At 43.8% G+C, this 25,571-nt stretch overlaps 1 protein-coding gene across 1 annotated transcript in view; it reads right to left on the bottom strand.

Annotated features, from left to right (window-relative positions):
* CTDP1 (CTD phosphatase subunit 1) overlaps window positions 1–25,571 on the bottom strand; it is a 193,930-nt gene that overhangs the window by 144,837 nt on the left and 23,522 nt on the right. Inside the window, exon 2 of the mRNA XM_069730928.1 lies at window positions 5,212–5,295. Coding sequence (XP_069587029.1) covers window positions 5,212–5,295 — 84 coding nt within the window. The remainder of the gene's footprint in view (window positions 1–5,211; window positions 5,296–25,571) is intronic.

The raw sequence follows: 25,571 nt of genomic DNA on the forward strand, positions 1-25,571 counted from the left end.
CCTGTGGTCTAAAAGTGTAGGGACCATATTTTCAAAATTAAAAAAAAGGTTTCAGATCTTGTCCTGATCCTAAACCAGGGAAATTAGATAAATCTATAGTGGATAGAATGAAAGGGTATTACAATAGTGATAAGGTGAGCCGAACTATACCTGCCAAGAAAGACTGTCTATGAAACTGAACGGTAAGAAAACTCATGTCCATAAGAGGCTGGTTCTAGCCAATTTGCAAGAGACTGACTATTTACCAAAATAAATAAATAATTAAACTTCTGCCCAAATAGGATTTTCAAAATGTACTACCATGCGAGCTAAGAATTGTGTCCTGGCTGCTGCTAGTGGTACACACACTGTACGTATATGTACAGTACACCAGAACATGGAGCTTATGATTGAAGGAGGTAAGCTGAAAGATATTCACATTGGCGAGTAAAACCTTGCTGATTACAAAGTATGTGTCTCCCATAATGTGTCCAGAAAAAAGTTCAATCTGTTACCTAAGAATCAGCAAAATATATGTCCCCCCAGTAATGGCTCTCCACAAAAAAAAATATTAAATCATTCCAAAAGAGTCTATTGTAGAGAGTAAAACTTTTGAACAGTGGATATCTGGTGACAGTTGGACTTTGGACACGGTTTCTAAAATTGCTGAAGACTTTGTAGAATGTTTTTATGACCAGCTATGACCAATAGATAAAGGGTTAGTCCAAAACCCAAAAGTAAATTTCAATTAATAAATTAAAAATATTTAGTTTCTAAAAATTTAAGTGATGATAAAATTCTGTACCATCCACTCTATGCTGCAACTTCGGGTTCTGTCTATATTAGGCTACTTTCACACATCAGCTTTTTGCCATCAGGCACAATCTGGCGAATTATGAAAAAAACGGATCAGGTAAAAGTTGGAGGGTGACCAGAAAAATGCCCACAGGAAAAATGCCCACAGGAAAATTGCCCACACGGAAAATTGCCAATTGCAGCATCACAAAGTTTCAGATCCATGATATTTGAGGTGCAAGGTGAAGAATACCCACAGAAAATTGCCCACAGGGTGAATTATAGGTTAAATGCTCTGTAGGACAGGGGGATAGTATATGCATGTATACATGAGATGCTCTGCAGGGTAGAAGAATAATATATAATTATAGATTAGATGCTCTGCAGGACAGAGAATAACAGATCTATAGGTTAAATGCTCTGCAGAACAGAAGGATAGTATGCAGGTATACGTAACATGCTCTGCAGGGAAGAATAATAATATATAATTATAGGTGAGATGCTCTGCAGGACAGGGGGATAGTATGCAGGTATATGTAAGATGCTCTGCAGGGCAGAATAATAATATATAATTATAGGTGAGATGCTCCACAGGACAGAGAATAGCAAAGACCTATAGGTTAAATGCTCTGCAGGACAGGGGGATAGTATGCAGGTATACGTGATCTGCTCTGCAGAACAGAGAATAGTATAGAATTATAGGTGAGATGCTCTGCAGCACAAAAGAATGTCGGCGAAAATTGCCCACAAAAAAAACTACCGACAAGTTTTGTTAAGAACAGTTTATTAAGGAGTTCTAATAACAATAACTTACGTTTATTAAACAATCATTGCACACCTGCAAATAATTAGTTGCGGGGTGATTGTCCTTGACTTCCATGGGCTCCATTGAAATACAATACAGCACAACACAGACAGCAAAGAAAATGCAGAATGGATTTCAACAAAGGTCTCTGGGCCCAGTTTACTTCTCCAGGTTCTACAGGCTCGGTTCACTCATCCCTAGTCCCAGAGTACAGCTTCTGTCCTTAGGAGTTGTCATTCCACTCTGCTAACAATAATTCTACTCATTGTGGTGTGTCTGGGCCTAGTGACCCTAATTCCACTCTCATTGTGGGGTGTGTTGGCCTAGAGACCCTTATTCAAATCCACTCTGCATTCTTTCATCCTATGCCTGCCTGCACCTGCAGTATATGTGTATGATACATAACTAGGTAGGGTCTGTTCACTCTTACTCTTGGTAGTCATAAGTGGCCAGGGAAGGAAGTGCAGGCACCAGATTCCCTGCCACTGAAGTCAACGGGAGAGCGGCGCTGCTATGGCACTCCTACTCCTCTGACAGATTCTGACAGAATCTCACCTTTCTGCGGTGCCTTATTGTATTAGACGTGACCTGCAGTCCCATGTAACTCCACGGATAATACAGTGATACTTTTGGTAGTACTGATAGCAGTGATGGCTCCTCTGGATCTCACTGCTGCTGGTTCTGCCTGTGCTGCTTTTCTGGGCTGGTGGGAGGAGTAAGGCAGAGTCAGTGAGAGAGGAGAGCAGACAAGATCTATCTATTGCTGATAATGACAGACTGCTACAAACCACAGATCTTCAGCATTTTTGCAGTTTTGCACTAGGTCAGCTGTAAATCACAAGTTGATCACACATCATGTGAACATCCCCACCTTTCACCTCAAATATCATAGATCTGAAACTTTGTGATGCTGCAATTGGCAATTTTCCATGTGGGCAATTTTCCGGTGGGCATTTTTCAGGGAACCCTGATTAGGACCACCTGGCTGATACTTACCCCCTTAATTCCTGTGGAAGAAGTAAAGATGTAGTTAATTTTTCACACACTGCTTCTGCATTTGGGCTTAGTTTTTGCTAAACAAGTGATGCACCGTAATTTATCACGTATTGTTCATCTCAGGTATTTTTCTTATTTTAAGATCTTCTAAGGACCAGATATTTACATTTGGTATCTTTATGTTTGACGCATGATATGTGAGAAAAGGTTGAAAAGTTCTAGGGAGCCGAATACTTTCGCAAGGCACTATATTATCTATTGATAAGCAAAACCAAAGAATTGTACTATGACTATGTAATATATTTCATGCAGTAACTTGTCTTATATTTTTTTATTGAAGGAAGGAGGTTTAAAGGGAATTTGTCACCCCAAAAATCATATATGAGATAAGGTCACCGCCATCAGGGGCTTATCTACAGTATTCTGCAATGCTGTAGATAAGCCCCAGATGTAACCTGAAAGATTAGAAAAACAGGTTATATTATACTCACCCAGGGGCGGTCCCGCTGCAGCCGGTCTGATGGGTGTCGCGGTCCGGTCCGGGGCCTCCCATCTTCATACGATGACGTCCTCTTCTTGTCTTCCTGCCGCGGCTCCGGCGCAGGTGTACTTTGTCTGCCCTGAGGGCCGAGCAAAGTACTGCAGTGCGTAGGCGCCGGGAAAGATCAGAGAGGCCCAGCGCCTGCACACTGCAGTAGTTTGCTCTGCCCTCAACAGGGCAGACAAAGTACGCCTGCGCCGGAGCCACAGCGTCAAGACAAGAAGAGGACGTCATCGGAAGAAGATGGGAGGCCCCAGGCCGGACAGCGACACCCATCGGACACGGACCACCCCTGGGTGAGTATAATATAACCTGTTTTCTCATCTTTCAGGTTACATCTGGGGCTTATCTACAGCATTACAGAATGCTGTAGATAAGCCCTTGATGCCAGTGGCCTTATCTCATATACCATTTTTGGGGTGACAGATTCCCTTTAAAGACTTTGTTTAGCTTTGATTTTAGCATAGTAGTTGGACTATGCAGCAGCTGCAATTGACTGGCACTCGAAGGAGTAAGGGCATGTGCACACATTGCAGATTCTATTGTGGATTCTTCCGCGTGGATTTCGCCTTCGTTTTTACACCTGCGGATTCCAATTTTGGCATACTGATAGGGAATTTATATTGTGAGCCCCAACGGGGACAGAAATGATAATGTGCGCAAACTGTAAAGCGCTGCGAAATATGTTAGCGCTGTATAAAATAAATAAAGATTATTATTATTATGGAACAGGTGTAAAACACTGCGGAATCCGCACAAAGAATTGACATGCTGCGGAAAATAAACCGCGGAATTTTCCTCAGCATGTGCACTGCAGATTTGGTTTTCCATAGGTTTACATGGTACTGTACACCGCATGGATCCGCAGCCAAATCCGCAACGTGTGTACATACCCTTAAAACAGTCAGGACTGAAGTAAACATTTTGTGCCAATTGTGTTGGCAGATCTGTGGCACCATGGGGTGTTTTTTGCAGTTTTGCCAATAAAAACATTTGATTAAAAATTCATGCTTGTGTTGTCGCATATTAAGAGCCATAGCTCCTAGGCCCGCCACAATGCACAGAGATACCATGAGGGCACGTTCACATGTTCAGTATTTTACATCAGTATTTGTAAGCCAAAACAAAAAGTGGGTGATAAATGCAGAAGTGGAGCATATGTTTCTATTATACTTTTCCTCTGACTGTTCCTCTCCTGGTTTTGGCTTACAAATACTGATGTAACCGTGGCCTTAGAAGAGAACTTTAGAGGCTAATTAAACAATAACCAGTGATCGGATTTCTTCACTGCAAATATCAATTTAATCATCATAACGGCGCCATTATGCCTATGCCTTTACAGTGCTAAATCCTGCTGACAAGTACTCCAAGCTCATGAAGCTGATGATTTTCTGTGACGTGCATGAGATTCCTGAATTGTCATTGATTTTGCCGATACTGCAAGAAAGCTAAATTTTTACAGACCAAATACGCTACAGAAATGCAATTATGCCGCATGCGATCATACCCTTAAACACAACATAATAAATGAGTTTAGTGGCTATACTAGGGACAGTGTCTTACTACAGCTCACCTGTGTAGTACTACATTTTATATGCATTCCTTTTAAACCTTACGTTCTAAATGTAGGAATGCATTTTTCCAAATGGAGACCGATCTTTGATTTTGCAGTTATTACAGACTTCAGATTATACATCTGGGTATTCACACACTAGGGTTGCTAAAAACCACACGTCCACAGGTCATTACGATTGCGATGATATTAAATATGCTTTTCATTTTATGAATTCTATTTTTCTGGGGTGTATTGTGGGGATTTTGCCCATATTGTACTGTTTTGAGCACTCGGAAACTTGAAGCAACTCTGCTATGTTGGGCAAATACGTGGTGACGCGAGCGATATTCAACATGGAAACCACATAAGTTGTGGGGATCTGACCTTATCCTCCTTGGCTGATCTGACAGCTCAGGACCGCATTTGCTCCAGCTAGATCGCTGGCAGGGTAAATACAACGATGTTAGAAGAAGGTGGGCTGTCACAAGTCGTAAAGAGTACCGTTTTTGCACAGTGTCGTTGAGTAAACGTTTTACTTACTGTGTCAAGTCTTGGCCACATTCAGCACACAAGCCCTTCATAACCACTGGATGGTTACAACTTGATAACCTTACCAAAACACCCCTGTAAGAAAATCACACAAAAGAGAGACATTAAACATGTGTAACATGTAGAGATCTATAGGCTAATCTTTCTGCGGAAGTAACCCCCCAAAATACAAACTAACATACAGTAACACTAAAAGTAATTTAATATGATAACCATTTTTATACTATGTAATCACAAAATTAACAAATTAAGGGGGTTCTTCAGCCCCTTTGAGTTTTATCTAAAGCTTAGAATTGTATAAAAAAAAAAAAACAACTGATTAATACACACCTTTCTAATCCCTAAAGATTCATTTGTGGAGGTATGACTGGTGCCGCTGCGACTTTAATGCAGCAGCAGCCAGGCATCCATGTAACAAAATCATGACTAAGGCCAGGAGAGACCGGAAGGGGAAGACTGGAGAAGAAGTGGGGACAAATTATTAGGAGATAGATTTTCCCATGTCTGAAAATTGCTCATTCATCTCATCAAGGCGATTCAGAAAAAAGGGACAGTTGCTGCTTTCTGCAGCAAATCTGCAATCACATATCGTACCTGCAGTCATGCACCCGACTCATCACAGAGTGAAATGCGTGTGATATGATAATTCACAAGTCTGCAGTCACAAAGTGACAGAGTACTTTGTAGTAAAAAATAAATAAAAAGTGTAGTACCGTATATACTCGAGCATAAGCCGACCCGAGTATAAGCTGGGACCCCTAATTTTGCCACAAAAAAACTGGGAAAAATTAATGACTCGAGTATAAGCCTAGGGTGGAAAATGCAGCAGCTACTGGTAAATTAAAAAAAAAATAATAATAGATACCAATAAAAGTAAAATCAATTGAGACATCAGTAGGTTAAGTGTTTTTGAATATCCATATTGAATCAGGAGCCCCATATAATGCTCCATACAGTTCATGATGGCCCCATAAGATGCTCCATACAAAATACACCCCATATAATGCTGCACAAAGGTTGATTATGGCCCCATAAGATGCTCCATAGAAACATTTGCCCCATACAATGCTGCATAAAGGTTAATTATGGCCCCATAAGATGCTCCATAGAATATTATGCCCCATATGCTGCGATTAAAAAAAAAAAATTACATAGTCACCTCTCGTTCATCAGATGACTCGAGTATTAGCCGAGAGGGTTACTTTCAGCCTAAAAAATGGGCTGAAAATCTCGTCTTATACTCGAGTATATACGGTAAATAGTTTATACTCTAGCAGCGGTAGGCAATACATTTTCACAAGGGGCCTCATGAGAGGCCATGACTTTGTGGAAGCCGAACTAATAGGCTGAAATTAATTCTGCTCAAAATTAACATTGACATTTTAAAATTATGTTATATTAACCCCTTTACTCCCAAGGGTGGTTTGCACGTTAATGACTGGGCCAATTTTTACAATTCTGACAACAGTCCCTTTATGAGGTTATAACTCTGGAACGCTTCAACGGATCCCAGTGATTCTGACATTGTTTTCTCGTGACATATCGTACTTCATGATGGTGGTAAATTTTCTTTGATATTACTTGCGTTTATTTGTGAAAAAAATGGAAACTTGGTGAAAATTTTGAAAATTTCGCTATTTTCCAACTTTGAATTTTCATGCCCTTAACCCCTTTCTGACATTAGACGTACTATCCCGTCGAGGTAGTATGGGCCCGTATGACCACCGACAGGATAGTACATCTAACACGATCAGCCGCGCTCACGGGGGGAGCGCGGCCGGGTGTCAGCTGACTATTGCAGCTGACATCCGACACTATGTGCCAGGAGCGGTCAAGGACCACTCCTGGCACATTAACCCCCGGCACACTGCGATCAAAAATGATCGCAGCGTTCCGGCGGCATAGGGAAGCATTGCGCAGGGAGGGGGCTCCCTGCATGCTTCCCTGAGACCCTCGGAGCAACGCGATGTGATAGAGTTGCTCCAAGGGTCTCCTACCTCCTCCTCCCTGCAAGCCCGGATCCAAAATGGCCGCGGGGGTCCTTCCAGGTCCTGCAGGGAGGTGGCTTTCAAGCGCCTGCTCAGAGCAGGCATGGGAAGCCTCCCTGCAGTGCCTGTGTGATCGCTGATCTGACACAGTGCATTGCAAAGTGTCAGATCAGCGATCTGTCACTTTACTGTGATGTCCGCCACTGGGGCAATGTAAAAAAAAAAAAAATAATATTTACATGTGTAAAAAAAAAAAAAAAATTCCTAAATAAAGAAAAAAAAATTAATTATTGTTCCAATAAATTTCTTTATCTAAATAAAAACAATAAAAGTACACATCTTTCGTATCGCCGCGCCCGTAACGACCCGACCTATAAAACTGTCCCACTAGTTAACCCCTTCAGTGAACACCGGAAAAAAAAAAAAAAGAGGCAAAAAACGACACTTTATAATCATACGGCCAAACAAAAAGTAGAATAACACGCGATCAGTGACCACTCCTAGCACATAGTGCCGATGTCAGCTGTGATAATCAGCTGACACCCAGATGCCATCGGCTGCGATCCCCCCGTGAGCGCGGCTGATCCCATATGACTTATTATCCCTTCGATGGTCATACGGGCCCAGGTCACCTCGACGGAATAGTACGTCTAATGTCAGAAAGGGGTTAACATTAATTGTAGCACTTACGGTAATATTGAGCAAAATTATGTATGTAGACGGCCCCCTACATACAGTATGAGCCCACACACAGCCCCCTACATACACCATGAGCCCGCACACAGACCCCCTTATGTACAGTGTGAGCACCTACATAGCCCTACTATATACAGTATGAGTCCCACATAGTTCTGCTATTTACAGTACAGACCACAAGTTTGGACACACCTAATTTAAAGATTTTTCTGTATTTTCATGACTATGGAAATTGTACATTCACACTGAAGGCATCAAAACTATGAATTAACACCCGTGGAATTATATACTTAACAAAAAAGTGTGAGGGGGGTGGCTGTTTTCAGCACACACAAAAAAAGTGCTGAAAATCTCAACTTATACACGACTATATACAGTATCTCAGGCAAACCCCATAGATGGGTTATCTGCTGGAACACTCTGGGATTCAGGGCCCATTCCCTCTGTTTCAGCCTATTGTAGCTTAGAAAGTCTGCCCTCCTTATGTGTAGTGCTGTAAGAGATAAAAGATGCTGTTCTGCTATCTGGAGGATGTTGTCTGCTGCCTCAATTAAGGAGTGGGACCTCGTTCTCCCCTGGTAGTTGATATATGCCACCGTGGGCCAGTTGTCCGACATAATGCGGAAGTGGCGATCCAGGAGGAAAGGAAGAAAGCTTTCTAGGGCCCTTTCCACAATTCTTTTAGATTTGATGACCTTCCCCTCTTGGGTGGTGTCCAAGATCCCCGAATTGCCCAACTCCTCAAGTGTGCCCTCCAACCTGAGATGCTCGCGTCTGTCGTGATTATGTTGTTTTCTGGCCTCACGCATAAGACCTCAAACCCACCCCCCCCCACCCCCATGTTAAATTCGCCTTGTCTGTCCACCATCTGAGGGAGTTTCTGACCCCTGAAGAAAGATCATTTCACATGCAGTCTGAGCAATCTCTGTGCAGACAGTATCTCCCACTGCAACTGCCTGGTGTGGAATTGGGCCCATTTGACTGGTGGGATGCAGGACATGGACAACAGGGACATGGTTTTCCTCAGAGTCATCTCTAGAAAATCTAAGGCTGCCAAGGTCAGGTTCACCACCTTTTCTACCTGGTCTTCGGGCAGGAAACAAGTTTGCAGCTCGGAGTTCAGTACAAGACCCAGGAAAGTCTGCACTCTTAGGGGCTGCAGTCTTGATTTTTGAGTGTTCACCATCCAGCCCAGATCTCGTAAGAGTACGGTAACCTCTTTCAATTGTGTGACTCAGTGGTCCTCCGATCTTCCTACTATGAGAAAGTTGTCCAGATAAGGAACAATGACTGTGTTCCGGATGCGAAAAAAAGGCTGTCATTTCTGCTATCAACTTTGAGAACACTGAGCTAGTGACAACCCAAAAGGAAGAGCTTTTAATTGAAAATGTTTGACCTCTCCTTAAATGTACATAACAAAACCTTAGTGACATTTTAAACTAAATGTTTATGGGAACGCTGAATCGGAATTCTCTGAATATTCATCTTACGTATAGATCTAACCCCAAAAGAATTTCCTTTTTAGACATTACTTTTGAGGTAGACCACACTGGCCGTATTCAGACTGATGTATACCGCAAATCAACTTCGGTGAATTCTTTGATTGATGCGTCATCTTCTCACAATCCCTCTACAATTAGGGCCGTCCTGGTCGGACAGTTTCTCCGGATGAGGCGGGTCTGCTCATCCGATGACAGGTTCGAGGCACAGGCCTCGGATTTAAAAGGCAAGATTCAGTGCACGTGGTTACTCCAACCGTTGTATAAAGAAGGGCTATCAGAGAGCCAGGGCAACTCCACAGGCTGATCTTTTGAGGCCATCTAGAACTCGAGCAACAAACAAAAATCCGGGGCCTATCAGATTTATCTCCACATACAACCACAATTGGGAGGACATGAGGCAGATCCTTAGGAAGCACTGGTCAATTTTGAGCACAGAACCGTCCCTGGGAGCAACTTTGGGTGGCTGTCCAGCCATGACAGCCAGGAGGCCTAAAAATCTTAAAGACCTCTTGGTCAACAGCCACTATGTTCCCCCCTTAGCTAATCCATTTGGCTCTAGGGGTCCTATCTTGGGTTCCACCTCGTGCGGTCACTGTCTTGCCTGCGCAAATGTCCTGCGCTGCACCACATTCTCCTCCTCTGATGGACAAAAGGATCTTTGATATCAGGCATCGAATTTCATGTAGTAGCTCAAATGTTATTTATTATGCAACTTGTGGTTGTTCTAAGATTTATATCGGGCTGACATCAAGGGAGTTGAGAGTACGGGTTCGGGAGCATGTGCGGGACATTTGTGCGGCCAAGACAGTGAAAGACCCTTTCCTCCTTAAAACAATTCCACGCCATTTTTGGCAACATCATGGGTGTGAGCATCTACATTTATGATGAGAGGAATTGATGCCATTCATTTAGGGATTAGAGGTGGTAACTACAAGAAAATCTTAGCACAGACAGAAGCAAAGTGGATCGTGACATTGGACACTATGACCCCTAAGAGGCTGAATGAATCTCTATCATTTGCATCATTTCTTTGATTTATATCTCCTCTTGGATGCTTGCATTTTGTAGAACTAACCATTTCCGGATACTCCTTTGTGTGTACATATATGTGCATTTATTATGCCTTTATTTTCTTTATATCCCAGTGTTTGGTGTAGGAGTGTTTTTATATTATTTTTTATTGTTTTATAGTTGCTAATTTTCCTTTCTTTATTTCTACATATTGGTTTAACAGCAGGTCTCTGGCTTTCTCTATGTTTAAATACATGTGTATGACGGATGGCTGCAATTTTGGAACTTACCACTGGATATCCTCTTTTACCAACACCAACTTCCTGTTACGCATACACACATATGTATTGTTTCTATATATATATATATATATATATATATATATATATATATATATATATATATATATATATATATATATATATATATATATACACATATATACACACACATACATTTTGAACTGTGTTGATATATTTTTATATGTACTTACTGTGTAACTAGATGGCAGCCCGATTCTAAAGAATCGGGAGTCTAGAATCCATATATACTTTATTTATTCAAATGTAAGAATAATACAATTAATAAATAATAGTAAGAAAGAACAAAAATAATAGGCAGTATATGGAGAAAACACCAAACAAAAGTTCAAAATTGGTGTGAAAATGTCACTGAACCACTTCACAACTAAATATATATAGTTTTGGTAAATGGTATTATCATTTTTTTGACGAAATTCGGCAGGAGCTTGAAGAGCAACGTCACTGGGCCCGCCTCCACGCAGTAGAAACTTGCTGTGAGGTAAAAATTCAAAAATCACACCAAAATGGCGGGCGGAGTGTGTCACAGTACGGCACGTTTCTGATTGGTCGCTCGCAGCAGGCGGCAACCAATCAGACACTGGACACTGATGACGTCACTTATCTCCGGACATTAGCTCCGGACAGGAAGTTGGCACAAATTGCAGGAAGTAGTATTCTAGGCAATTATATATTAGATATGACTTATAAATGTGTCTATTGTGCTACTGCCACGCAAAACGCGCGTCGAGGGTTACCTACACCTGTGTACCCTGGTAAGCCTTGCCTCTCTGGTGATTTCTGTCCAGTGGCACTAATGATTTAAATATGGACTTACAATGGCAACCTTACCATAGCAATCAAATCTTATGCACTGTCACTTTACTTATGGATTTGTGCATTTACTTATAGGGGCATGTGCAATGGGGGATTTCTTTGGGTATATTTGTGTCTATCCTGTATCTGTATTTTATTCAACATTGTGGTGTTATGACATATATTTATCTGAGATTATCTTTAATAAAAAATTAACTTTTTACCTAGTTGCTCCAGTTTTTCTCCTTTTTCACTCCTTAAATGTATAGGACCAATCTTAGGTGTTTTTTGTGGTCTGGATGGATCGGTATGTGATAGTAAGCATTCTTTAAGTCGACCACCACCATAAAACAATTGTGATGAAGAAGTTTTATGGCTGAATTCACCGACTCCTTCTTGAAGGTATGATTCTTTATCCAGCGATTGAGACCCTTCAGATTTATAATAGTCCTGAATGAGCCATTTTTTTATCATCAAAAAGAGGGGGAATAAAATCCTCTTTCTTTTTGCTCGCCCAAAACCTTGCAAAGAACTTGTTTCTCTATTAGGCTTAAGATATAAGTCTCTAGGGCAAGTTGTTCTCCTGCTGATCTTCTGATAGGGGGTTATTACAAATGACTGACACGGCAAATGGTAGAATTCTATTTTCAAGCCTTTCCTTACGATATCCAGGACCCAGGTGCTGGAGATGTTCTTCCAGGACCGAATGAAGAGGGAAAGCCTCACCCTCTGACTGCAAGTCTGGCGTCATTGCGAACACTTCTTGGAAGCAGAAAAGGGATCGCCGAACATGAATCCGGACTCCCCTTTTTCCTTAACCTTCCCACTTCCTTCTCTCTCCCTGAGGACATCCTCTACTAAATTTTTTCGTCTGAAAGGAAGATCTTCTCGACACTCTTAAGAACCTGGGAAAGTCCTTCCTGTCACCTGCTTTTTCCAGGATGCCATCCAGCTTTTTCCCAAACAAAAATTGGCCATCACACGGTATGGAACACAACTTGTTTTTTGACTGCAGATATATCGGACAGCCTTTCAGCCACAAGGCCCGTTTTGCTGTGTTCAATAGACCGGCAGACCTAGATGCTAGGCTCACCGTCAGCAGACGTGTCTGCCAAGAATGCTGCAGCTCCGTGCAACAGAGACACATTGGACAAGATTCTCTCCCTTGGTGTTTTGGACTTAAGCTGTTCCTTGAGCTGTTGTAGTCAAATCATAAGGGAATGTGCAGTACAGTTTGAGACCTCCCGCTGCCGCTTCCCATGTGCACCTTAAATAAGTGTCCACCTTCTTATCTAATGGGTCGCTGAGAACCCTGACTACTCAAATGGTACTGCTGACTTCGATGACTAGGACACAGTGCCATCGATCCTATGGACCTTCTCCCATAACTATGTGTCCTTTTCCTCAAAAGGATATCTCCTTTTTGAGGATGAGGGGAAAGCACCAGTTTTCTCCAGTCTCCTCCACTCTCTAATTAGAGCCTGGACCTTTAACCCTCCAAACATCATGTTTTCAAGAGACTTAACCGCTTTCTCCTCCTTTAGGCCCATAGTAGTTCTAATGGCTTTAAGCAGCTTATCGGTGTCCTCCACCGGAAAACAATCTGCCCCCCATGTCACTGTCCGAGGAGGATGAGGACTCAGTATAGCATTGTACTTCTGACGACTTTGGAGAGGAGTCAGAGTTACAAGAGACCTCTCTGAGCTTTTTCTTCCCTTTTTTTTTTTTTTTCTTTTTTAAACAGGGTTTTAAGGGAGCCCTCCACTTTGGATCTAATAATGGACCGAAGGATTTCTGTAAAGTCAGGGGTTTCCTCACTAATGGTCCTGGGGATGCAGTTGGAGCAGAGGTCCTTCTGCCAGTACACCGCTAACAGGTTCTTGCACAGTACACACTCTGTTCCTCTTCTTAGCACTAGCTTTCCTAGGCCTCTCCTAGTGATTTAAACATACAATAGTGGGTCTATTAACAAATGGTGATATTTACGAAGATCACTCACCACCCCTTGTCACTAAAGGGTACCGGATTTGGAGGCTGTGGTGGGACATGTAACGCATCCTCTCTGGACACCGAGGAGTCTGCTCCTTTGGCTGGGACGGCTGCTGCTCTTGCCACTCAAACGGCTGCCTCCCTTATGTCCACACTGACGTTGAGCTGTTGTCTGCAGTTGCTGCTGCTGATGATCACCTTGGTCCATGGTCACAAGGTAGGAGTTGAAGCCTAAGCAGCGACCTGCTCTGCTGTTCACCTTTAAGAAGGAGTAGCCGACACCATCTTGTGGGGCCTCCTTTTCAGTCCCAACGATTGCCCTCCCTCTTGAAAGCCGGGCACGATGTCCTGAGTGCTCCAGCTGGCGACATCTTTTTCCGGAGCGCCCCCTGATGTCACTCAGGCACGCTCATACTCAGCGTGCCTTGCACCCGTGACATCAGCAGCACTCACCACTTCCGGATGTGCGTCCCCAGCCGCTCTACTACGCTGAGACCACCAGACAGCAGGCGCGTGGAGAGCGGCAGGAGGAGGGCGGCGCAGCTGTCCAAGCCAGAACAGCGCCGACTGTGCCGCCCATGCCAGCACGTAGCTCAAGCCCCCAGGTGACCCGCGGACGGTGCTTCGAGTCACCCGAAGGCCAACGCCACAGGTACACAGCCTGTTCTTCCGACGCCAGGACAGGCCTAGGACAATCCTTTTCTCTTCTCTTGTCGATTTCAACACGAGAATCCCATCAAGGACAGGAAACCAACTGAATGTTTCAGTAGGTTTCCTGTCCTAGCTGGGCAGATCCCTCACTCAGGTGTGCTGTCATGGTTGAAGGGAAAATAAAAAAATATATAAACTGCTGCTAAGTCTTCTGATATAAACAAACTGTTAAAAAAAATTGATGCTGTCATAAAGACATTTGGTAAATGTTACTAATGCTGTCTTTTCATCAAATTTCTAATTATTTTAAAAAGCAAAACAAAACTGTCTATGTATCACTAATAAGGCACAACCTGTTAAAAAAAAAAATTAGGAATCACTGGGATAAGTTGAAGTTTTCCACAGTTATTACCACAAAGTGATAGGTCAGTGGGGGGGTGGGGTGGGGGTGGTGCATTGGGCTTATTGAAAGATTTGGCTCATTGTCAGGGCTGATGATAAACTGGAGTTTATTAGAAACAAGACGCCCCAAGGAACTTATCTAGATGCATAGTGAGCACTTTAAACCCCCAGGTGCTTCACAAATTGATCCGTAAAAATGAAAAAGTACTTTTTTTCACAAAAAAAATTCTTTTAGCCTAAATTTTTTTATTTTCACATGGGCAACAGGATAAAATGGATCCTAAAATTTGTTGGGCAATTTCTCCTGAGTACACCGATACCTCACATGTTGGGGTAAACCACTGTTTGGGCACATGGTAAGGCTCGGAAGGGAAGGCGCGCCATTTGACTTTTTGAATGGAAAATTAGCTCCAATTGTTAGCGGACACCATGTCGCGTTTGGAGAGCCCCTGTGTGCCTAAACAGTAGAAACCCCCCCACAAGTGACCCCATTTTGGAAACTAGACCCCCCAAGGAACTTATCTAGATGCATATTGAGCACTCTAAACCCCCAGGTGCTTCACAGAAGTTTATAATGCAGAGCCATGAAAATAAAAAATATATTTTTCTTTCCTCAAAAATGATTTTTTAGCCTGGAATTTCCTATTTTGCCAAGGGTAATAGGAGAAATTGGACCACAAATGTTGTCCAGTTTGTCCTGATTATGAGGATACCCCATATGTGGGGGTAAACCACTGTTTGGGCGCACGGCAGGGCTCGGAAGGGAAGGCACGCCATTTGGCTTTTTAAATGGAAAATTAGCTCCAATCATTAGCGGACACCATGTCGCGTTTGGAGAGCCCCTGATGTGCCTAAACAGTAGAAACCCCCCACAAGTGACCCCATTTTGGAAACTAGCCCAGAATTTTTTATTTTCCCAAGGGTTACAGGAGAAATTGGACCCCAAAAGTTGTTGTCCAGTTTCTCCTGAGTATGCGGATACCCCATGTGTGGGGGTAAACCACTGTTTGGGCACACGTCGGGGCTCAGAAGGGAAGTAGTGACTTTTGAAATGCAGACTTTGATGGAATGGTCTGCGGGCGTCACGTTGCGTTTGCAGAGCCCCTGATGTGCCTAAACAGTAGAAACCCCCCCACAAGTGACCCCATTTTGGAAACTAGACCCCCCCCAAGTGCTTCACAGACGTTTACAACGCAGAGCCGTGAAAATAAAAAATCATTTCTCTTTCCTCAAAAATGATGTTTTAGCAAGCAATTTATTTTCACAAAGGTAACAGGAGAAATTGGACCCCAATAATTGTTGCGCAGTTTGTCCTGAGTATGCTGGTACCCCATATGTGGGGGTAAACCACTGTTTGGGCACACGTCGGGGCTCGGAAGTGAGGGAGCACCATTTGACTTTTTGAATACAAGATTGGCTGGAATCAATGGTGGCGCCATGTTGCGTTTGGAGACCCCTGATGTGCCTAAACAGTGGAAACCCCTCAATTCTTACTCCAACACTAACCCCAACACACCCCTAACCCTAATCCCAACTGTAGCCATAACCCTAATCACAACCCTAACCCCAACACACCACCCCTAACCCTAATTCCAACCCTAAGGCTATGTGCCCAAGTTGCGGATTCGTGTGAGATTTTTCAGCACCATTTTTGAAAAATCCGCGGGTAAAAGGCACTTCGTTTTACCTGCGGATTTACCGCGGATTTCCAGTGTTTTTTGTGTGGATTTCACCTGTGGATTCCTATTGAGGAACAGGTGTAAAACGCTGCGGAATCCGCACAAAGAATTGACATGCTGCGGAAAATACTACGCAGCGTTTCCGAGCGGTATTTTCCGCACCATGGGCACAGCGGATTTGGTTTTCCATATGTTTACATGGAACTGTAAAGCTGATGGAACACTGCTGCGAATCCGCAGCGGCCAATCCGCTGCGGATCCGCAGCCAAATCCGCACCGTGTGCACATAGCCTAATTCTAGAGGTATGTGCACACGCTGCGGACCTGTGGGAAAAAAAATAAAAATAAAAAAAAAAAAATCGCTGTACACATGCTGCAGAAAAACTGCACGGAAACGCAGCGGTTTACATTCCGCAGCATGTCACTTTCTGCGGATTCCGCAGCGGTTTTACAACTGCTCCAATAGAAAAATCGCAGTTGTAAAACCGCAGTGAAATGCGCAGAAAAACCGCGGTAAATCCGCGATAAAGCAGAGGACCAGAATACGTGTGCACATACCCTAACCCCAACCTTGGAAGATGGCGGCACCCATGGAGAAGACGGACGGACCCCGGGAGGCTCGGTAAGTATGATGGGGTGGGGGGAGCACGGGGGGGTGGATCGGAGCATGGGGGTGTGGATCGGAGCATGGGGGGGTGGATCGGAGTGCAAGGGGGTAGAGGACAAGAGCACGGGGGGAGCGGACAGAAGGACGGAGGGGAGCGGAGCAGTGTACAGGACTGATCGGAGGACAAAAAAATATGTGCTGAAAATCTCGGCTTACACGAGTATATATGGTATGGGTAATAAGAAATTAAACAGGGAAAAAGTATTCAACACGCTTACTGAAATTTATTTAATATTTGATAAGAAAGCCTTTCTTGGTGATGACGGCTTCAAGTTGCCTCCTGTATGGCGAAACCACTGGCATGCATTGCTCAGGTGTGATTTTGGCCCATTCTCCCACAAAAACATGCTTCAAATCCTGCAGGTTCCGTGGCTCCTTCAGCTTTAGTTCCTCCTCTACATTTTTCTATTGGATTCAGAGGAGCCATTGTAGCATTTTTCTTCTCTTTTTTTTTCTTCTTCTTCTTTGCTGTCTATTTGGGATCATTGTCTTGCTGTAATGCCTGCCCTCGTTTCATCTTCAGTATCCTGGTAAATGGCAACAGATTTTCATCATGAATGTCTAGAAACAATTTGTCCATTCATTCGTCCTACAATTAAATGAATTTTGCCAGCACCTGCCGTATGTTGAAAACTAGACCCACACCATGATGTTTCCACCACCAAACTTCACTGTTAGGCTGCTTTTACACTTGCCATTGTTTTGCAGCCCCTATAGATTTCTATGGGGCCAAAAAACGGGCCGCAATAATTTCATGGTGCGCCGTGCACCACATGGCCGTGAAAAAAGATCGAACCTGCTCGATCTTTTTCACAGCTTGCAGACACGGACCCCATTGTAAATCAATGGGGCCACAAAAACAACGGAAGGTTGTTTTTGCGGTGCACCATGACTTCCGGTTTTGCGGACAGCCGTTTTTTTGTTCCCAATAGTTTTGATATAGTATTGGGAACCAGAAAAACTGTGATCCGCAAGTTTTTTGCGGTCTGTTATTGCAGCAATACGGCCCGCAAAAAACACGGTATGTGTATAAGTAGCCTTAGTATGGTGTTTTTGGGGCGACATGCAGTGCATTTTGGCCTCCAAACATGGTGTGTATTATGGCATCCAAAGAGTTATATTTTGGTCTCATCTGACCAGCTTAAATGCTCTCCGTATTTCACAGGCTTGTCTAAATGTTATTGATCAAACTGTAAACGTGCTTGAACATGCTTTTTGTTCAGCAATGGAGCCTTGGGTGGCGAGTGTGACTACAGGCCATGGAGGTTGTGTGCATTACCTCTATGAAACAATTGTACCTACTGATCACTGTCTTTCTGTAGTCTCCACAAGTGGTCCTTGAGCCTGCTCTTGGACAGCCTGCCTGATAATTCATCTCACTCCTATGTGTGAAATCTTGTGGAGAGCACATGATTGTCACTGGTTTATGGTGAAACAATGTTCTTTCCACTTGCACATTATGGCACCATCAGTGCTCACTTGAACCTTCCGTAGTTTAGAAATTCTTCTATAACTGAAGCCATCAGTATGTTTTGCAACAATAGGGTTGCAAAGGTCTTGAGACAGAGCATTGGTTTTCCCCATCATGAGAGGTTTCTCATGTGGCACCTTGGTAACGAGACATCTTTTTATATGCCATCACTTCAACCAGCTAATATTTTTCACTTATTGACAGGATTGTTTTCTAATTACGGTACTGATAGATTTCATCTGGTGTCATGAATTTCCCTGGCTTTTTGCACCTCGCTTTTCTTCCAGTGTTCAATACCTTTTCCCTGTATCATTTCTCATTATTACACATAAATTTATGGACATCTATGGTTTGATTTATTTGCCTGTGTGGATTGGATGGGTTGTTAGTTACAGACATCTGGTGAGAATTGCATGTCAATAGCACCTTTAGAAATATATTTGCTTAGCAAATTGGTAACTTGTTCAATACTTATTTCACCCTCTGAATAGGAATAATTAAATAATGAACTCAGATGTGACCTCATTTTGGAAACTATGTCCTCAAGGCATATAATAAAGGGGTGTGGTGACCACTTTTACCGCTAAAGTGTCTTCCAGAAATTAATATGCAACAGAAAGCAAAGTGGAAGTTTTAAAGGGAACCTGCCATCCCGAAAGCACCAATTCAAACTAAGCCCATAGTCATGTCACTTGAGCACCCACGATGCTCGGTGAATATCCAAGCACCATAGGCAAACTCAAGTAAGAAGCACTTGGCCTCATCACTGAACAGGACGTTATAAGTACAACTATGGTTATACCAAACTTGCTTTTTTAACCCCTTTACCCCCAAGGGTGGTTTGCACGTTAATGACCAGGCCAATTTTTACAATTCTGACCACTGTCCCTTTATGAGGTTAGAACTCTGGAACGCTTCAACGGATCCCAGTGATTCTAACATTGTTTTCTCGTGACATTGTACTTCATGATAGTGGTAAAATTTCTTTGATATTACCTGTGTTTGTGGAAAAAATGGAAATTTGGCGAAAATTTTGAAAATTTTGCAATTTTCCAACTTTGAATTTTTATGCAATTAAATCACAGAGATATGTCACACAAAATACTTAATAAGTAACATTTCCCACATGTCTACTTTACATCAGCACAATTTTGGAACCAAAGTTTTTTTTGTTAGGGAGTTATAAGGGTTAAAATTTGACCAGCAATTTCTCATTTTTACACCACCACTTCTTTTTTTAGGGACCACATCACATTTGAAGTTATTTTGAGGGGTCTATATGACTTTTTTTTCACAAAAAATTTACTTCAGCTCCAATTTGTTTTATTTTACCAAGGGTAACAGGAGAAAATGGACCCCAAAAGTTGTTTTACAATTTGTCCTGAGTACGCCGATACCCCATATGTGGGGGTAAACCACTGTTTGGGCGAATGGGAGAGCTCGGAAGGGAAGGAGGGCAATTTGACTTTTCAATGCAAAATTGACAGGAATTGAGATGGGACGCCATGTTGCGTTTGGAGAGCCACTGATGTGCCTAAACATTGAAACCCCCCACAAGTGACACCATTTTGGAAAGTAGACCCCTAAGGAACTTATCTAGAGGTGTGGTGAGCACTTTGACCCACCAAGTGCTTCATAGAAGTTTATAATGCAGAACCGTAAAAATAAAAAATCATATTTTTTCACAAAAGTTTTTTTTTTCCGCCCCCAATTTTATATTTTCTCAAGGGTAAGAGAAGAAATAGGACCCCAAAAGTTGTTGAACAATTTGTCCTGAGTACGCCGATACCCAATATGTTGGGATAAACCCCTGTTTGGGCACACGGTAGAGCTCGGAAGGGAAGGAGCACTGTTTTACTTTTTCAACGCAGAATTGGCTGGAATTGAGATCGGACGCCATGTCACGTTTGGAGAGCCCTTGATGTGCCTGAACAGTGGAAACCCCCTAATTATAACTGAAACCCTAATCCAAACACACCCCTAACCCTAATCCCAACGGTAACCCTAACCACACCTCTAACCCAGACACACTCCTAGCCCTAATCCCAACCTTAAATGTAATCCAAACCCTAACCCTAACTTTAGCTGCAACCCTAACTGTAGACTTAACCCTAGCCCCAACCCTAACCCTAGCCCTAACCCTAGCCCTAACGGGAAAATGGAAATAAATACATTTTTTTAAATTTTTCCCTAAGGGGGGGATGAAGGGGGGTTTGATTTACTTTTATAGCGGGTTATTTAGCGGATATTTATGATTGGCAGCCGTCACACACTGAAAGACGCTTTTTATTGCAAAAAATATATTTTTTGCGTTACCACATTTTTAGAGCTATAATTTTTCCATATTTGAGGCCACAGAGTCATGTGAGGTCTTGTTTTTTGCGGGACGAGTTGACATTTTTATTGGTTACATTTTCAGGCACATGAATTTTTTTTATCGCTTTTTATTCTGATTTTTGTGAGGCAGAATGACCAAAAACCAGCTATTCATGAATTTCTTTTGGGGGAGGCGTTTATACCGTTCCGCGTTTGGTAAAATTGATAAAGCAGTTTTATTCTTCGGGTCAGTAGGATAACAGCGATATCTCATTTATATTTTTTTTATGTTTTGGCTCTTTTATACAATAAAAACTATTTTATAGAAAAAATTATTTTGGTATCGCTTTATTCTCAGGACTATAACTTTTTTTTTGATGATGATGCTGTATGGCGGCTCTTTTTTGCAGGACAAGATGACGTTTTCAGCGGTACCATGGTTATTTATATCTGCCTTTTTGATCGCGTGTTATTCCACTTTTTTTTCGGCGGTATGATAAAGCGTTGTTTTTTGCCTGTTTTTTTTTTTTTCTTACAGTGTTTATTTAAGGGGTTAACTAGTGGGACAGTTTTATAGGTTGGGTCGTTACGGACGCGATTCTAAATATGTGTACTTTTATTGTTTGTTTTTATTTACTTAGATAAAGAAATGTATTTATGGGAATAATATTTTTTTTTCTTTATTTAGGAATTTTTTTATTTTTTTTTTTTACACATGTGGGAATTTTTTTTTTTTTTACTTTTTTACTTTGTCCCGGGGGGGGGGGGGGACACCACAGATCGCTGATCTGACAGTTTGCACAGCACTCTGTCAGATCAGCGATCTGCCTTACAGCACTGCAGGTTTACCAAGCGCCTGCTCTGAGCAGGCTCTTGGTAAGCCACCTCCCTCCCTGCAGGACCAGGATGCCGCGGCCATTTTGGATCCGGGCCTGCTGCAGGGAGGAGAGGTAAGAGACCCTCGCAGCAACGCGATTACATCGCGTTGCTCCGGGGGTCTCAGGGAAGCACGCAGGGAGCCCCCTCCCTGCGCGATGCTTCCCTATACCGCCAGCACACCGCGATCATGTTTGATCGCGGTGTGCCGGGGGCGGTCCGTGACCACTCCTGGCACATAGTACCGGATGTCAGCTGTGATAGGCAGCCGATACCCGCCCGTGCTCCCCCCGTGAGCGCGGCCGATCGCGTATGACGTACTATCCTGTCGGTGGTCATACGGGCCCACCCCACCTCGACGGGATAGTACGTCAGATGTCAGAAAGGGGTTAAACTAAGTGGTAAAAAAAAAAATTGTGTGTGTGTGTGTCTGTGTCTGTGTGTGTGTTATATTATATAATATATATCATAGAAAAACAAAAAGCACAAAAATGTTGTTGGGTGCAAAAAGCATCCCAGGCATATACCAAACTTTGTAAATAATTTAAAAAAAAAAACAAATCGAAGGCAGCACACCAGTAGGTAGAGATTCACGTGTAGTTTATTGGCCCATGTGCAAAGTTTTGGTCCCAAATGTGGACCTTTTCATGCAGCATTTGGGACCGAAACGTTGCACATGGGCCTATAAACTACACGTGAATCTCTACCTACTGGTGTGCTGCCTTCGATTTTTTGGAAATTATATTATCTATTTATATAAATTGCCTTGTAATGTTTTCATTTCCTGTTCTGTCCAGATGTCACCGTATTCCAGAATTCCAAGCAGAGGAAGTTCACCGACCGCCATATTGGGACACCCACGTGATGGGTGTCTCAATATGGAAACTGCTGATGGTACCAACCTTTTGCGCGGTACCACAAGCAGAACACCGTTGCCCCACACACACACACACATTCTATATGCCGTACGCACCACACACACATGCAGCCTCTTGCACGGTTCCACCAGCTGAACACCGTCGCGAACACGCCGCCGGGATCAACAGAATGATTCACTGACTGTCACTATCTTTGTACAGGAGGAGCGCATGCGTGGTTTTAATGTGACCGCCGCTATCTGCACAAAGAGGGTGGCGGTCTGATTTACTGCTCCTGTGCGAATTAGGCTACTTTCACACTTACTTTTTTTTTTTAACACGTCACAATGCGTCGTTCTGTGAAAAAAACGCATCCTACAAAAGTTGCCCACAGGATGCGTTTTTTTCACATAGACTTGTATTACCGACGCATCACGACGTATGGACACACGTTCCATACGTCGTGCACTGGATGCGTTGGTGTTTGGCGGACCGTCGTAGCGAAAAAACGTTCGAGGGAACGTTTTTTCGTTTGTCGTGTCCTGCATTTTTTACTGCGCATGCCCGGCCGTAACTCCTCCCTGGGACTTTACTATGGGCAGTGGACGCGTTGAAACACTGCGTCCGCTGCCCACATTGTGCTAAAAAAAACTCCAACGTCCGTCGTACCGACGCTTAGCGACAGCCGCGTACCGACGGAAGTCTGAAAGAAGCCTTACGCGCAGGTGCAGTGAATCATTCAGCCGATCCCGGGGGCAGATGCGCGACGTGTCTACAGCCCTAGGAAGCCGGTCACATTAAAGGGGTTTTCCCATGAACGAAAGTTCATTTTAAATATTTACTGTGTCTGACCGTATACGGAGCATACCACATCTCCTGGGCAGGGGAGGAAGCAAAAGACAATACTGACATTACAGCCGGGGATCACAGAGGAATCATTTTGTGAGGTAAAACATTTCACTGACTGTTTATAAAAAATATTTTACCTCACAAAATGTATCCTCTGCGATCTCCTGCTGTAATGTCAGTATTGTCTGAGGGGAGAACACAGCACAGGAAGGAGAGAGACAGGGGAGGCGATAGCACATGAGGTAGACAGGTCAAAGAAGAGAGCAGACGGGAGAAGTCAGCACATGGGGAAAGAGAGAGTGGATAGGTGGGTGAGCACATGGTGAGCCTGCCGCCATCGCGACATTACCACCCTACCGATGCGGTAGCATCGGGCCTCCATCTAGTATAATGATATGTATTTGTCTGTTCGCTTTCTGAGAATGGTAATATTCTTACAAACTTTAAGGCTATGTGCACAGGATTCTTTGCAGAAATTTCCTGAACAAACCCGGACTTTTTCTGCAGGAAATTCACATGTGTTTTTTTCGCGTTTTTTGTGTGGATTTTTCGCGTTTTTTTTTCCCAGAGAGCTCTTCCCAATGCATTACATAGCAGGAAATCTGCGAAAAATCCGCAAAATTAATGATCATTCTTTTTTTTACCGCGATGCGTTTTTTTCACGGAAAAAACGCAACATGTGCACAAAAATTGCGGATTGCATTCTATTAATAGGATGCTTAATGGATGCTTTTTTTTTCACGGTTTTATCGCGTTTTTATAGCGAAAAAAAATAGGGAAAAAAACGCAAAAAAAACGAAACGTGTGCACACAGCCTAAAAGATTAGTTTCAGGCAGATGCTGCTGTGCAGTACAGCCGACATTTAGCTATGGAATGGGCTCATACCCCATATATAAGATAGGAGATAGCTTACTAATCACTGATGGTCAAACCACCTGGTCACCCAGTGATTACAAGGAAGAGGTTCTGCAGAGCTCCGCTTGAATGGAGTAAAGGTGGAACATGGCTGACCTCCAATGCATTAGTTTTAACCCCTTCCCGACCTTTGACGCATACGCTGCGTCATGAAAGTCGGTGCCATTCCGACCCATGACGCAGTATATGCGTCATGGAAAGATCGCGTCCCTGCAGATCGGGTGAAAGGGTTAACTCCCATTTCACCCGATCTGCAGGGACAGGGGGAGTGGTACTTTAGCCCGGGGGGGTGGCTTCACCCCCTCGTGGCTACGATCGCTCTGATTGGCTGTTGAAAGTGAAACTGCCAATCAGAGCGATTTGTAATATTTCACCTTAAAAAATGGTGAAATATTACAATCCAGCCATGGCCGATGCTGCAATATCATCGGCCATGGCTGGACACACTAATGTGCACCCACTCCACTCCTCCGATCGCCCCCCCAGCCCCCCGATCTGCTCCCCTCGGTCCTGTGCTCCGCTCCCCCGTCCTCCTGCCCGCTCCCTCCGTGCTCCAATCACACCCCCCGTGCTCCAATCAAACCCCCCCGCACTCCGATACCCCCCCCGCACAGCGATCCCCCCCCCCCCCCCCCGTGCTCCGATCCACCCGCCCGCACAGCGATCCCCCACTCCGTGCTCCAATCCACCCCCCCGTGTTCCGGTCCACACACCCCTCCCCCCCCCCCCCCCCGTGCTCCGACGCCCCCCCCCCCCCCCCCCGTGCCCTGATCTCCCCCCCCCCCCCCTTATACTTACCTGGCCTCCCGGGGACCGTCCGTCTTCTTTCCTGGGCGCCGCCATCTTCCAAAATGGCGGGCGCATGTGCAGTGCGCCCGCCGAATCTGCCGGACGGCAGATTCGTTCCAGAGTGAATTTTGATCACTGAGATATAACCTATCTCAGTGATCAAAATAAAAAAAAAAAAGTAAATGAAACCCCCCCCCCCTTTGTCAGCCCCATAGGTAGGGACAATAAAAAAAATATTTATTTTTTTTTCCACTAAGGTTGGGGAAAGAACTAGGGGTAGGGTTAGGGGTAGGGTTAGGGGTAGGGTCAGGGGTAGGGTCAGGGGTAGGGTCAGGGGTAGGGTCAGGGTTAGGGGTAGGGTTAGGGTATGTGCACACGTATTCTGTTCCTCTGAGGATTTTTACGCTGCGGATTTGATAAATCCGCAGTGCTAAACCGCTGCGGATTTACCATGTTTTTTCTGCGCATTTCAATGCGGTTTTACAACAGCGATTTTCTATTTGAGCAGTTGTAAAACCGCTGCGGAATCCGCAGAAAGAAGTGACATGCTGCGGAATGTAAACCGCTGCGTTTCCGT

Source organism: Ranitomeya imitator, chromosome 6, assembly GCF_032444005.1.
Source record: "Ranitomeya imitator isolate aRanImi1 chromosome 6, aRanImi1.pri, whole genome shotgun sequence".
In the NCBI taxonomy this organism is placed as follows: domain Eukaryota; kingdom Metazoa; phylum Chordata; class Amphibia; order Anura; family Dendrobatidae; genus Ranitomeya; species Ranitomeya imitator.